Here is a 14642-nt window from a genome sequence, read left to right on the forward strand (position 1 = left end):
TGTTTAAATTTGAAGTTATGAACTTTTATTAATTGGAATGGAGGACACAGTTAGTTTGAGCTGAAGGAAGAAAAATCCCTGTTAGCCAAGATGTATTCCTGTTACTCCAAGAATACACACAAGAGTTTTCTCATACTTCTAGTTTTGGTAACCATCTGCCACCATATGTTCTCTCTTCTAGGATTTAGAAAAAAAATCAAGCCATGAAATGTGTGAATCATGTTGAGTTGGTTTTATTTGTAGAACTGAACTATTGTACTTGTCCGGATGAGTCATGTTCAGTAGGTGGTGCTTACGCCATGAACTGTGTTATTTTCTGCCAGACCTCCTGTAGGCTGATCCCCTTGGGCCCTTTCAACATCTTGAAATGACCCTTCTGAAGCACAGTTCATAGACCTGGGCAGGGTGCTTTTCTTGAACTCACAAAGCTGTTCCAGGCCTTTGATCCAAACAGGATAGTATGACCACTTATAGTCCTCAATAGCAAATTTTTCTAACAGACTTTGAGAAAAAAACCCTCTCAACTCTGAATACAAGAGGTTTGGGGTTTTTTTTAAGCAACTCAAGGTTTATGAGTTGCACATGTTTGTCATTTTAGCTGGACTTTTAGCTGTCTTTTTCAGGCAGTGAATTGCACTGCTTTGGGGGTGTTTTTTGGGGGGTGGGGGTCTTAATTGAGGAATGAGTGGCACTGCAGCAATATCTCTCATTTCTCCCTCAGCATTGTCCAAACTGTCCTAGGGCTGATGAAAATAGGCTGTCAAAGTTGCCTAAGCCTACAGTAACTTATGGTTTGCTAGTTTGAGACTGGAAACAAAAGGTGAAGTTATATATGTACTAGCATATTACCTGATTGGTATTTGTCTTAGATTGTAGTATATTATATAGGCCTGCTTTTGACCAAACTTCTAGGGCACCGTATGTCTCTGAAACAGATATGTTAAATCATATAGTATATGTGAATTCCTTCTCCTCCTCCATTTCCTGTACAACATTCATACAGGAGCTCTTTCCTTCATGGAAGTAGCATTCTGGATCCAATCAATGAATATATCAATGGCTACATAAAAAAGCAACATATAGCATTTTGAAGTTGTAATTATCTGCCTGTTGTTAAGGTAAAGAGATGAATCTATGCCCTTATTTTTCTAATCAGTAGTTCAACTAGAGAAGTTTTATAGTAAAAAAAAATTCTCCACAAAAACAAGATGAGTGACCCAGAACTATAAAGAAGCTCTAGCTTTGTAATATTTAATTGCACTTTCCCTCCAGAGGTAGTTCTAGTTAACTGGACACTCAATTATGAGTTGGATGTCACTTAATGGTTAATCTGATCTTGTTGAATACCTACAGATCTCCACATCTGAATCTCTGATCTGTGTGGGAAAATGTCTGGTGATGCCTCATTTTGTAAAATGAAGGGTTTCTTGGGAGATGAATGTTGAAGTCAATTTTGTGTTCAATTTTGAATTGAAAATCATTTCAGAGCCAATGTAGGTTTTTGGTTTATGTACATTTGACTGCAATTGACCCGTAATTTACTGTGTATTAGAAATAAATTGCCTTTAATTTTATTTGGTTTGATTTGATTTATCTCTACTTTAGAAATAAATATGAAAGAGAGAATGGTAGAGAGGCATCCTGGGGGTTTTGACCTGTTAATTACAGCTTGAAAATACTCTATGATATTTTTCTATGTAGTCAATGATATGTTAATTGATTAGATCCAGAATGCTACTTCCATGAAGGAAAGAGCTCCTGTATGAATGATGTACAGGAAATGAAGGAGAGGAAATGTTTGCAGTTTCCCCTACATCACTAAGCCGTGTAGTTCTCAAGGGGCTCCTTTTTCTCCAGAGCAACTTTGCAGGGCAGAAAACAGAAAACTTTGAACTATGTCCAATAAATATATGAAGCAGTAAATTTTTAGAGAAAAATATATTTTTCTGTTGAAAGGTAGCAGAAAGGAAAATATATATTAAACCAGTTGAAATCCTCTCAAATCATATGAACTCAACTATGTATTCACAGTCACTGCTCAGATGTTAAGAATTGTGATATTTTACATGTATGAAAGATCTAGCTCTCTATCAGATCAGAGCAAATTAAGAGCTTTGGGGTGGTGCAGGTTAAATCAATTTTGAAATATTTGCAACAATACCCATTACTGTTCCTCTAAACTTTGTCACTTGGCTCAGTGTTTGTTACAGAACTGAACTAGAGAAAAATAATGCATTCCAGAGTGCCTAATTATGGCTTCTTGTTCCTCCTCGCAGAATTCTAATGTGCTTGAATGATTTTCTCCCCCCATCCCAGACATCCACACGGAGGCAGTACAAGCAGCATTGGCAAAACACAAGGAACAGAAGATGGCGTTGCCAATGCCAACAAAAAGGCGGTCCACATTTGTACAGTCTCCAGCTGATGCCTGCACTCCCCCAGGTTAGAGAGAATCCAGCTTGAAATTTCAATAATACCTTAGCTGCCGCCTTCATACAACTGAGCCATGATTTCATTGTCTTTTTTGTTTTGTTTTTACATTCATTCTCCTACCACCTCAAGTGTATTTCTCGAGTTTTCCTTAAGATGTGAAAACTATTTATTTTGTATGAGTCTCTAAACTGAAAAATATATATTTATTTCCATTATTCCGACTCATAATTTATTTTCATAGAAGTAGACTTGTGTACAAATATTGAGAATTAAAACACTAGTGACTTCTGGTTGTCCATGCTAGTGCTGGGATTGTTTTGAAAGTCAAGACTGAGTTCTAGCCCTGAGAAAAACAAAAGCAGGAGTTCCCCTCTAAATGTGTGCAGAATTCTTATTTTCCTCACTGTTGTCCACATTGCGATGCATTACATTAGTTTTCAGCACTTTTATGGTGCAAGATTTAGATTTTACAGCACATCTTGGCATCATTTTTTTAAAAAAATTGACCGTAAATCCTGGGGTTAACATGGCATGGCTATATGAACATCTCTTTTTATAGAATTGGTTTGAGATGTTAGTTTGTGTGCTGAGATCACTATTTAACCAAGACATTCAGTTGGCTGTGGTTATAGATCATGGTGGTTTTTCTGATGAGTAAATTTCCCCTTCGTGTAGTCTGTGAAAAACGCACATAATGGGTTTTATTCTGCGCATGCGCAGCTGTTCGGAACCTTCTAGAATTTTCAAATAGAAACTTTCGATTGGCGGACGCCCCGCCCAAACTCCCCATACTATAAATGCCCAAGGCGGGAACCTCGGCTCAGTTCCTTTTCCGCGATCAGCAGCGTTTGGAACCTCTCTAGCGAGTTACTAGCGGACTATTCTTTTGCTCTCTTTTGGACTCTTTTTGACTCGGAAAGCCTTCGGAATTGTGAATTTCTCCTGCCCATCGACCACGGAACGTTCTTTGACTACTCTCAGGCCAGTCCTCATCTCACAATGAGCACCTCATTCTTTAAAAAATGCAGCTCTTGCGGCGGCAAGGTGCCCGATTCAGACGGGCACGCCATGTGTTTGCTGTGCCTAGGGGAATCCCACCGGCCCCAATCCTGTCAGGTGTGCCTGGCTTTTACTCCCAGGGCCCGGAAGGACCGAGAATCCAGGCTCAAAGCCCTGTTGTATGAAAGGGCCTTAGCCCCTGCCGCCACCCGAGCGGAGAAGCGCCCGGCATCAGAGGCGCTTTCGGAGCCCCAGGAAGACCGGGATTCGGGGCTAGCTCCCTCCCAGCTATCCCTGGAGGAGCAGGAGACGGGGGACGACTCTCGGCCGGGGCCCGCTAAAAAGCCCAAACCGCCGAAACAAGGGAAAACCTCCCATAAGCACAAGGATGGGCTCAAAAAGGGGAAGAAGAAGGGGCAACTCGGCGGCAATTCGCCCCCGAGCCCCCATGCAACGAGAGGCGCAGCCCAGCGAGGCGCCGAGGCCCCCGCAGGGACGCGGGGAGAAACGCCAAAAATGGCGGACCAAGCAGCTAGGTCGGAAGAAATGGCGCCCAGCCCTCCGACGCTCTCCCCTGCTGAAGAACTCCCATTGAGCAGCGCGTCCCAGGGAGCCCCGATATTAGCCACGGGGCCCCCAACTGCCGACTTACCTGTGGTCACACAAGAAGCAGGACAATCTTCAACCCCTCCTGGGCTGCCTCAGCAGGGACGAGACCCCCCCTCTCCACCAATAGTGCATAGGGGAGATGGGGGAAGAGGACGCTCCTTGGAGCGCCGGCCGCGCCACGTGCATCGGCACCGACGCAGATCTCCATCTATTAGCTCATGGAGCTCACGTTCCCGCAGCCCGACCGGATCTTACTATGAAGGGGACTATTCCCCGGAGTGCCACCACCCTAGATGTCTCAGGGAGCGCGCTCATTACAAGTATGCCCTTCCTCACATGGAAAGAGGCTGTTGCCGCCATGCTTCTTGCTGCCAATATGCTGAGCGCGCAGACCACTCCCTCCCTCCTACAGCGGCCACGCCCCCTAGCACAAGCCTCACTCAGACGGGGGCGGCACCGTCACGAACAGACATACAACAACCCAGCCAGCCCAGCGCAGCTCCAGCGCCACCTGCTGCGGGCCCCTCGGTTCCGGCACCTAAGCCCTCGGCACCGAGAGCTGCTACTCCAAGGGCCGATGCTGTTTTTCTCTCGGGCTCCTCGGATTCTGAAGACCGCCCCCACTCCCCTCCGGAGCCACAACCTGACTCAGAAGCACTCTCCGCGGAGGAGCTCAGAGGATTTTCTGCCTTGCTGATAAGGCTTTCAAAGGCCCTCCAATTGTTAGTACCCCAGTCTACAAAGGTCGTAGAGGATCCGATGTTTCCCTCCTCCAAACAACACGACCCTCCAACGACTGTTCTGCCTTCCCTTCCGTTCCTCCTGCAGCTCAGCAAGGCGGAGGGCGTTGCCCCGTCAGCAGTGCCCGCTACACCCAAGCGCGCAGAAAATCTCTACAAAGTGGATCTTTCAGCTGCGCCGTGGCTTGCCAAACAGCCTAAGCCCAATTCCATCGTAGTGGATGTTAGCCAGCCTCGCCCATCCCAGAGATCCCAATCCACCCCCTCGGACAAAGAAGGGAAGAAGCTGGAAATGTTGGGGAAGAAGATCTATGCTTCGGCCTGCCTCGCCTCCAGGATGGCCCATTACGGGGCTTACATGGCAGGCTACCAAGAACACCTCTGGGGCAAGATGGCAGGATACTTCAACATGCTCCCTCCAAGCGAGCAGATGCTGGCGAAAGCCTTCCATCAGGAAGCTATGCTTCTGGCTTCCTTTCAAAAAGACCTGGCCAAACACACAGCCGATGCAGCGGGCAAGCTTCTGGCGACAGCGGTGGCCTTGCGCCGCCACGCCTGGCTGAGGGGCTCCGGCTTATCGCAATCAGCAAAGTCAGTGATAGAGGACCTCCCAATGGACGAGTCCGGCCTCTTTAACCCAGAGACGGACTCCCAGCTAGAACATACCCAGAAGATGAGACAGACAGCTCATAAGTATGGTTTCTCTCCCTATCTGTCGCAGCACCACAGACAATACTGGCCAAGCCGCTTTCATCAACATCGAAGACGTTACAGCCCTCCAGCCTATAGAGGACGACAACGCCCTGCGGCCCCCGCACCGGCCGCCAGGAAACCATCTCTCCCCTATAGGGGCCAACAACGCGGCGGAGGTAAACAACCCGAGCGCCAGAGGCGCCGCTTCTAGCCCTTGGGCTGGAAGTAGATCTCCATCTTTCTCAACAGTTTCTCAAGTTTCAAGTTCTATAGTTGGCACCGTTCAGCCAAGTTCACCGTTTACTAGTTCTGTTTATTGTGATGACAGCCTCCCACCCCTCCAACGGGGGACCTTCAGGGACCGCCTGGCCCCTTTTCTGCACGCGTGGAGGAGGATAACCACGGACTCTTGGGTCCTCTCCATAGTGGAGCGAGGTTATGCTATAGAATTCGAATCTTGGCCCCCAGTGGGAGCCATCAAGGTAACACCATCCTCCCCTCAGCTCCTTGAAGAGATCTCAACCCTCCTGGAGAAAGGGGCCATCTCCAGGATCCACCCAACAGAGGCTAAAGACTGTTTTTTCTCCAGGTATTTTTTGATATCAAAGAGAGGCGGAGGCCTCCGCCCCATCCTGGACTTAAGAGATGTCAACTTCTTCATAAAGCCTCGTAAATTTCGCATGATCACCCTAGCGAACATCCTCCCGTTGTTGCAGAGAGGGTCATGGTTCGTGACTCTTGACCTACGCGATGCGTATTTTCATTTTTCGATCAGGGAGGACCATAGAAGGTTCCTAAGTTTCGCAGTAGACGACCAGCTGTTTTCTTATAATGTCCTACCATTCGGACTTACATCTGCGCCTCGGGTCTTTACCAAGTGCGTAGCGGTGGTAGCCGCGCACCTGAGACAAAGGGGAATAACAATCTTCCCATACCTGGACGATTGGATGATAACTTCAGAATCAAGATCCCAGCTTCAATCGGACCTCACCTACACTCTGTCTCTCTTACAGAGCCTTGGCCTCATCGTCAATTTCGAGAAATCCAACCTCAATCCTTCAAGATGCATCCAATTCATCAGTGCTACCATAGACTCCATCTCAGAAAAGGCCTTCCTACCACAAGATCGTTTCCAGGCCATCAAGTTAGCGATAGAAGACATCTGCACACAAGGTGGAGCCACCGCGTGGGCCTTCCAATCTCTGCTCGGGCACATGGCCTCGACAACGTCGGTCATCAAGTTTGCGAGGCTGCGAATGCGCCCGCTGCAGCATTGGTTCGTCAGAGCGTTCAAGCCCCAACGCGACAGCCAGAACATCCGCCTGTACCCACCGCATCAGGTCCTGCAGTCCCTGGGATGGTGGACACGGGAGGAGCACGTCCTTGCAGGCATGGCTTTCAGACAACCGCGCCCATCCCACTGTCTCACAACAGATGCATCCAACCAAGGATGGGGGGCTCACCTCAGGAATCTGACAGTGCACGACAGATGGTCTCACGAGGAAGCATCCTACCATATAAATTATCTCGAGCTCCTAGCCGTCCAGAAGGCCCTACGTGCTTTCGAGCCCCACATCACCGGGCGCGCTGTACAGCTCCTCACGGACAATACAACTGTAAAATGTTACATAAACAAGCAAGGCGGGACGCGCTCCTCCGACCTCCTCAACTTATCAACAGCAATATGGGAATGGTGCATCCCACGAAGAATACATCTCACGGCAGTGCACCTCCCGGGAGAGGACAACACTCTCGCCGATTCCCTCAGTCGAACTCAGACGTCGAATCACGAGTGGCAACTCCATCGAGACGAGTTCCGGTTCCTGTCCCACCATTGGGGCCAACCAACCCTGGATCTGTTTGCGTCGCCAGTGAACGCACAGTGCGAAACGTTTTGTGCCAGACGTCGCCCCGGATCGACCCAGGGATGCATGGGGGACGCATTCATATTCACCTGGTCACCGGGCCTGCTATACGCCTTTCCCCCAATCCCACTGATTCCCAGAGTGCTGTCCAAATTGATCGAGGACAACGCGGAGGCGATACTGGTCGCCCCTTGGTGGCCGCGCCAGCACTGGTTCGCCCCCCTCCTCACAGCTTCGAGGGGCGAATACCTCCATCTGCGAGACAGACCGGACCTCCTCTCCATCCAGGAGGGCCGGGTGTATCACCCAGACCTCGCCTCGCTACGCCTCACAGCGTGGAGGATCCGAGCCAAGCCCCTCTCTCGGAAGCAGTCCAGGGAATAATCGCAGCAGCCCAGAAGAACACTACCAAGAAGGCCTATGCATACAAATGGGCACGCTTCAGGGAATACCTCAAGCCCTTAAATGTTGACCCCTGGGAAGCCCCGACGAGAGTCATACTGGACTTTCTGGTCCACTTGTCCAACAAAGGACTCTCTTTATCCTCCATTAAATGCTACCTGGCATCGCTATCATGGTACTGGAGACAAACGGGTCGCCCATCGTGCTTCCATGACCCCATGATACGACTCTTCCTTAAAGGGTACTCCAACTTGCACCCACCTGTCATGCCCCCTTCCCCAGCGTGGAGTCTAGAGTTGGTGTTGTCGCAACTCTCCAAGCCACCCTTTGAGCCACTGGCCACATGCGACCTTTCGCATCTCTCATGGAAGACGGCTTTTCTCGTGGCCATTACATCGGCCAGGAGAGTGAGTGAAATCTGTGCTCTGAGAGTCGACGCGCCTTACCTGCGATTCCACAAAGAGAAGGTGGTCCTCCGACCAGACATAGACTTCTTGCCAAAGGTTGTGTCTAAATTTCACCTCTCACAAGACATTTCCCTACCAGCCTTCTTCCAAAACCCTTCTTCCCCTCTGGAGTTTTCACTGCATTCGCTAGATGTCAGACGAGCTCTAGCATTTTACACTAACAGAACTGCACCTCACAGGAAGTCAGTCAAACTTTTTCTGAAATACCGCCAGGACTCTTTAGGGTTGCCTGTCTCCTCCCAACGCCTTGCTTCGTGGATCGTCTCGACCATCAGACTTGCTTACCTGTTGGCAAAGAAAGAGCCCCCTCAGCAGATCCACGCCCACTCCACAAGAGCGGTGTCAACCTCACAAGCATTCCTGAGGGGTATTCCAATTGATGACATCTGCAAAGCAGCGACGTGGTCCAATTCGTCAACATTCGCTGCCCACTACAGGCTAGATGCGATGGCGAGGAAGGATACAGCTTTTGGCAGAGCGGTGCTGTTTTCCAGTGTCGCATGACTCCCGCCTCCAAAGGTTGGTAGCTTGTTATGTCACCCATTATGTGCGTTTTTCACAGACTACACGAAGGGGAAATGCAAGTTGCTTACCTGTAACTGCGTTTCCACGAGTGATAGTCTGTGAAATTCGCACATCCCCGCCCGACCTCCCCGCAGTAGTCATGCTTGTTCTATAGCTGCTGATAGCGGCTGCGGAACTGAGCCGAGGTTCCCGCCTTGGGCATTTATAGTATGGGGAGTTTGGGCGGGGCGTCCGCCAATCGAAAGTTTCTATTTGAAAATTCTAGAAGGTTCCGAACAGCTGCGCATGCGCAGAATAAAACCCATTATGTGCGAATTTCACAGACTATCACTCGTGGAAACGCAGTTACAGGTAAGCAACTTGCATCTTCAACCCCTCCTGGGCTGCCTCAGCAGGGACGAGACCCCCCCTCTCCACCAATAGTGCATAGGGGAGATGGGGGAAGAGGACGCTCCTTGGAGCGCCGGCCGCGCCACGTGCATCGGCACCGACGCAGATCTCCATCTATTAGCTCATGGAGCTCACGTTCCCGCAGCCCGACCGGATCTTACTATGAAGGGGACTATTCCCCGGAGTGCCACCACCCTAGATGTCTCAGGGAGCGCGCTCATTACAAGTATGCCCTTCCTCACATGGAAAGAGGCTGTTGCCGCCATGCTTCTTGCTGCCAATACGCTGAGCGTGCAGACCACTCCCTCCCTCCTACAGCGGCCACGCCCCCTAGCACAAGCCTCACTCAGACGGGGGCGGCACCGTCACGAACAGACATACAACAACCCAGCCAGCCCAGCGCAGCTCCAGCGCCACCTGCTGCGGGCCCCTCGGTTCCGGCACCTAAGCCCTCGGCACCGAGAGCTGCTACTCCAAGGGCCGATGCTGTTTTTCTCTCGGGCTCCTCGGATTCTGAAGACCGCCCCCACTCCCCTCCGGAGCCACAACCTGACTCAGAAGCACTCTCCGCGGAGGAGCTCGGAGGATTTTCTGCCTTGCTGATAAGGCTTTCAAAGGCCCTCCAATTGTTAGTACCCCAGTCTACAAAGGTCGTAGAGGATCCGATGTTTCCCTCCTCCAAACAACACGACCCTCCAACGACTGTTCTGCCTTCCCTTCCGTTCCTCCTGCAGCTCAGCAAGGCGGAGGGCGTTGCCCCGTCAGCAGTGCCCGCTACACCCAAGCGCGCAGAAAATCTCTACAAAGTGGATCTTTCAGCTGCGCCGTGGCTTGCCAAACAGCCTAAGCCCAATTCCATCGTAGTGGATGTTAGCCAGCCTCGCCCATCCCAGAGATCCCAATCCACCCCCTCGGACAAAGAAGGGAAGAAGCTGGAAATGTTGGGGAAGAAGATCTATGCTTCGGCCTGCCTCGCCTCCAGGATGGCCCATTACGGGGCTTACATGGCAGGCTACCAAGAACACCTCTGGGGCAAGATGGCAGGATACTTCAACATGCTCCCTCCAAGCGAGCAGATGCTGGCGAAAGCCTTCCATCAGGAAGCTATGCTTCTGGCTTCCTTTCAAAAAGACCTGGCCAAACACACAGCCGATGCAGCGGGCAAGCTTCTGGCGACAGCGGTGGCCTTGCGCCGCCACGCCTGGCTGAGGGGCTCCGGCTTATCGCAATCAGCAAAGTCAGTGATAGAGGACCTCCCAATGGACGAGTCCGGCCTCTTTAACCCAGAGACGGACTCCCAGCTAGAACATACCCAGAAGATGAGACAGACAGCTCATAAGTATGGTTTCTCTCCCTATCTGTCGCAGCACCACAGACAATACTGGCCAAGCCGCTTTCATCAACATCGAAGACGTTACAGCCCTCCAGCCTATAGAGGACGACAACGCCCTGCGGCCCCCGCACCGGCCGCCAGGAAACCATCTCTCCCCTATAGGGGCCAACAACGCGGCGGAGGTAAACAACCCGAGCGCCAGAGGCGCCGCTTCTAGCCCTTGGGCTGGAAGTAGATCTCCATCTTTCTCAACAGTTTCTCAAGTTTCAAGTTCTATAGTTGGCACCGTTCAGCCAAGTTCACCGTTTACTAGTTCTGTTTATTGTGATGACAGCCTCCCACCCCTCCAACGGGGGACCTTCAGGGACCGCCTGGCCCCTTTTCTGCACGCGTGGAGGAGGATAACCACGGACTCTTGGGTCCTCTCCATAGTGGAGCGAGGTTATGCTATAGAATTCGAATCTTGGCCCCCAGTGGGAGCCATCAAGGTAACACCATCCTCCCCTCAGCTCCTTGAAGAGATCTCAACCCTCCTGGAGAAAGGGGCCATCTCCAGGATCCACCCAACAGAGGCTAAAGACTGTTTTTTCTCCAGGTATTTTTTGATATCAAAGAGAGGCGGAGGCCTCCGCCCCATCCTGGACTTAAGAGATGTCAACTTCTTCATAAAGCCTCGTAAATTTCGCATGATCACCCTAGCGAACATCCTCCCGTTGTTGCAGAGAGGGTCATGGTTCGTGACTCTTGACCTACGCGATGCGTATTTTCATTTTTCGATCAGGGAGGACCATAGAAGGTTCCTAAGTTTCGCAGTAGACGACCAGCTGTTTTCTTATAATGTCCTACCATTCGGACTTACATCTGCGCCTCGGGTCTTTACCAAGTGCGTAGCGGTGGTAGCCGCGCACCTGAGACAAAGGGGAATAACAATCTTCCCATACCTGGACGATTGGATGATAACTTCAGAATCAAGATCCCAGCTTCAATCGGACCTCACCTACACTCTGTCTCTCTTACAGAGCCTTGGCCTCATCGTCAATTTCGAGAAATCCAACCTCAATCCTTCAAGATGCATCCAATTCATCGGTGCTACCATAGACTCCATCTCAGAAAAGGCCTTCCTACCACAAGATCGTTTCCAGGCCATCAAGTTAGCGATAGAAGACATCTGCACACAAGGTGGAGCCACCGCGTGGGCCTTCCAATCTCTGCTCGGGCACATGGCCTCGACAACGTCGGTCATCAAGTTTGCGAGGCTGCGAATGCGCCCGCTGCAGCATTGGTTCGTCAGAGCGTTCAAGCCCCAACGCGACAGCCAGAACATCCGCCTGTACCCACCGCATCAGGTCCTGCAGTCCCTGGGATGGTGGACACGGGAGGAGCACGTCCTTGCAGGCATGGCTTTCAGACAACCGCGCCCATCCCACTGTCTCACAACAGATGCATCCAACCAAGGATGGGGGGCTCACCTCAGGAATCTGACAGTGCACGACAGATGGTCTCACGAGGAAGCATCCTACCATATAAATTATCTCGAGCTCCTAGCCGTCCAGAAGGCCCTACGTGCTTTCGAGCCCCACATCACCGGGCGCGCTGTACAGCTCCTCACGGACAATACAACTGTAAAATGTTACATAAACAAGCAAGGCGGGACGCGCTCCTCCGACCTCCTCAACTTATCAACAGCAATATGGGAATGGTGCATCCCACGAAGAATACATCTCACGGCAGTGCACCTCCCGGGAGAGGACAACACTCTCGCCGATTCCCTCAGTCGAACTCAGACGTCGAATCACGAGTGGCAACTCCATCGAGACGAGTTCCGGTTCCTGTCCCACCATTGGGGCCAACCAACCCTGGATCTGTTTGCGTCGCCAGTGAACGCACAGTGCGAAACGTTTTGTGCCAGACGTCGCCCCGGATCGACCCAGGGATGCATGGGGGACGCATTCATATTCACCTGGTCACCGGGCCTGCTATACGCCTTTCCCCCAATCCCACTGATTCCCAGAGTGCTGTCCAAATTGATCGAGGACAACGCGGAGGCGATACTGGTCGCCCCTTGGTGGCCGCGCCAGCACTGGTTCGCCCCCCTCCTCACAGCTTCGAGGGGCGAATACCTCCATCTGCGAGACAGACCGGACCTCCTCTCCATCCAGGAGGGCCGGGTGTATCACCCAGACCTCGCCTCGCTACGCCTCACAGCGTGGAGGATCCGAGCCAAGCCCCTCTCTCGGAAGCAGTCCAGGGAATAATCGCAGCAGCCCAGAAGAACACTACCAAGAAGGCCTATGCATACAAATGGGCACGCTTCAGGGAATACCTCAAGCCCTTAAATGTTGACCCCTGGGAAGCCCCGACGAGAGTCATACTGGACTTTCTGGTCCACTTGTCCAACAAAGGACTCTCTTTATCCTCCATTAAATGCTACCTGGCATCGCTATCATGGTACTGGAGACAAACGGGTCGCCCATCGTGCTTCCATGACCCCATGATACGACTCTTCCTTAAAGGGTACTCCAACTTGCACCCACCTGTCATGCCCCCTTCCCCAGCGTGGAGTCTAGAGTTGGTGTTGTCGCAACTCTCCAAGCCACCCTTTGAGCCACTGGCCACATGCGACCTTTCGCATCTCTCATGGAAGACGGCTTTTCTCGTGGCCATTACATCGGCCAGGAGAGTGAGTGAAATCTGTGCTCTGAGAGTCGACGCGCCTTACCTGCGATTCCACAAAGAGAAGGTGGTCCTCCGACCAGACATAGACTTCTTGCCAAAGGTTGTGTCTAAATTTCACCTCTCACAAGACATTTCCCTACCAGCCTTCTTCCAAAACCCTTCTTCCCCTCTGGAGTTTTCACTGCATTCGCTAGATGTCAGACGAGCTCTAGCATTTTACACTAACAGAACTGCACCTCACAGGAAGTCAGTCAAACTTTTTCTGAAATACCGCCAGGACTCTTTAGGGTTGCCTGTCTCCTCCCAACGCCTTGCTTCGTGGATCGTCTCGACCATCAGACTTGCTTACCTGTTGGCAAAGAAAGAGCCCCCTCAGCAGATCCACGCCCACTCCACAAGAGCGGTGTCAACCTCACAAGCATTCCTGAGGGGTATTCCAATTGATGACATCTGCAAAGCAGCGACGTGGTCCAATTCGTCAACATTCGCTGCCCACTACAGGCTAGATGCGATGGCGAGGAAGGATACAGCTTTTGGCAGAGCGGTGCTGTTTTCCAGTGTCGCATGACTCCCGCCTCCAAAGGTTGGTAGCTTGTTATGTCACCCATTATGTGCGTTTTTCACAGACTACACGAAGGGGAAATGCAAGTTGCTTACCTGTAACTGCGTTTCCACGAGTGATAGTCTGTGAAATTCGCACATCCCCGCCCGACCTCCCCGCAGTAGTCATGCTTGTTCTATAGCTGCTGATAGCGGCTGCGGAACTGAGCCGAGGTTCCCGCCTTGGGCATTTATAGTATGGGGAGTTTGGGCGGGGCGTCCGCCAATCGAAAGTTTCTATTTGAAAATTCTAGAAGGTTCCGAACAGCTGCGCATGCGCAGAATAAAACCCATTATGTGCGAATTTCACAGACTATCACTCGTGGAAACGCAGTTACAGGTAAGCAACTTGCATCTTCAACCCCTCCTGGGCTGCCTCAGCAGGGACGAGACCCCCCCTCTCCACCAATAGTGCATAGGGGAGATGGGGGAAGAGGACGCTCCTTGGAGCGCCGGCCGCGCCACGTGCATCGGCACCGACGCAGATCTCCATCTATTAGCTCATGGAGCTCACGTTCCCGCAGCCCGACCGGATCTTACTATGAAGGGGACTATTCCCCGGAGTGCCACCACCCTAGATGTCTCAGGGAGCGCGCTCATTACAAGTATGCCCTTCCTCACATGGAAAGAGGCTGTTGCCGCCATGCTTCTTGCTGCCAATACGCTGAGCGCGCAGACCACTCCCTCCCTCCTACAGCGGCCACGCCCCCTAGCACAAGCCTCACTCAGACGGGGGCGGCACCGTCACGAACAGACATACAACAACCCAGCCAGCCCAGCGCAGCTCCAGCGCCACCTGCTGCGGGCCCCTCGGTTCCGGCACCTAAGCCCTCGGCACCGAGAGCTGCTACTCCAAGGGCCGATGCTGTTTTTCTCTCGGGCTCCTCGGATTCTGAAGACCGCCCCCACT

General features: G+C 51.6%; 1 protein-coding gene across 3 annotated transcripts in view; it reads left to right on the forward strand.

Annotated features, from left to right (window-relative positions):
- DIP2B (disco interacting protein 2 homolog B) overlaps nt 1–14642 on the forward strand; it is a 197061-nt gene that overhangs the window by 121200 nt on the left and 61219 nt on the right. For all 3 annotated transcript variants that reach the window (XM_060764017.2, XM_060764019.2, XM_067463924.1), the window contains exon 4: nt 2317–2442. In XM_060764017.2, the coding sequence (XP_060620000.1) occupies nt 2317–2442 (126 nt within the window). The remainder of the gene's footprint in view (nt 1–2316; nt 2443–14642) is intronic.

Source organism: Anolis sagrei, chromosome 2 (assembly GCF_037176765.1).
Source record: "Anolis sagrei isolate rAnoSag1 chromosome 2, rAnoSag1.mat, whole genome shotgun sequence".
NCBI classification, from domain to species: Eukaryota; Metazoa; Chordata; class Lepidosauria; order Squamata; family Dactyloidae; genus Anolis; species Anolis sagrei.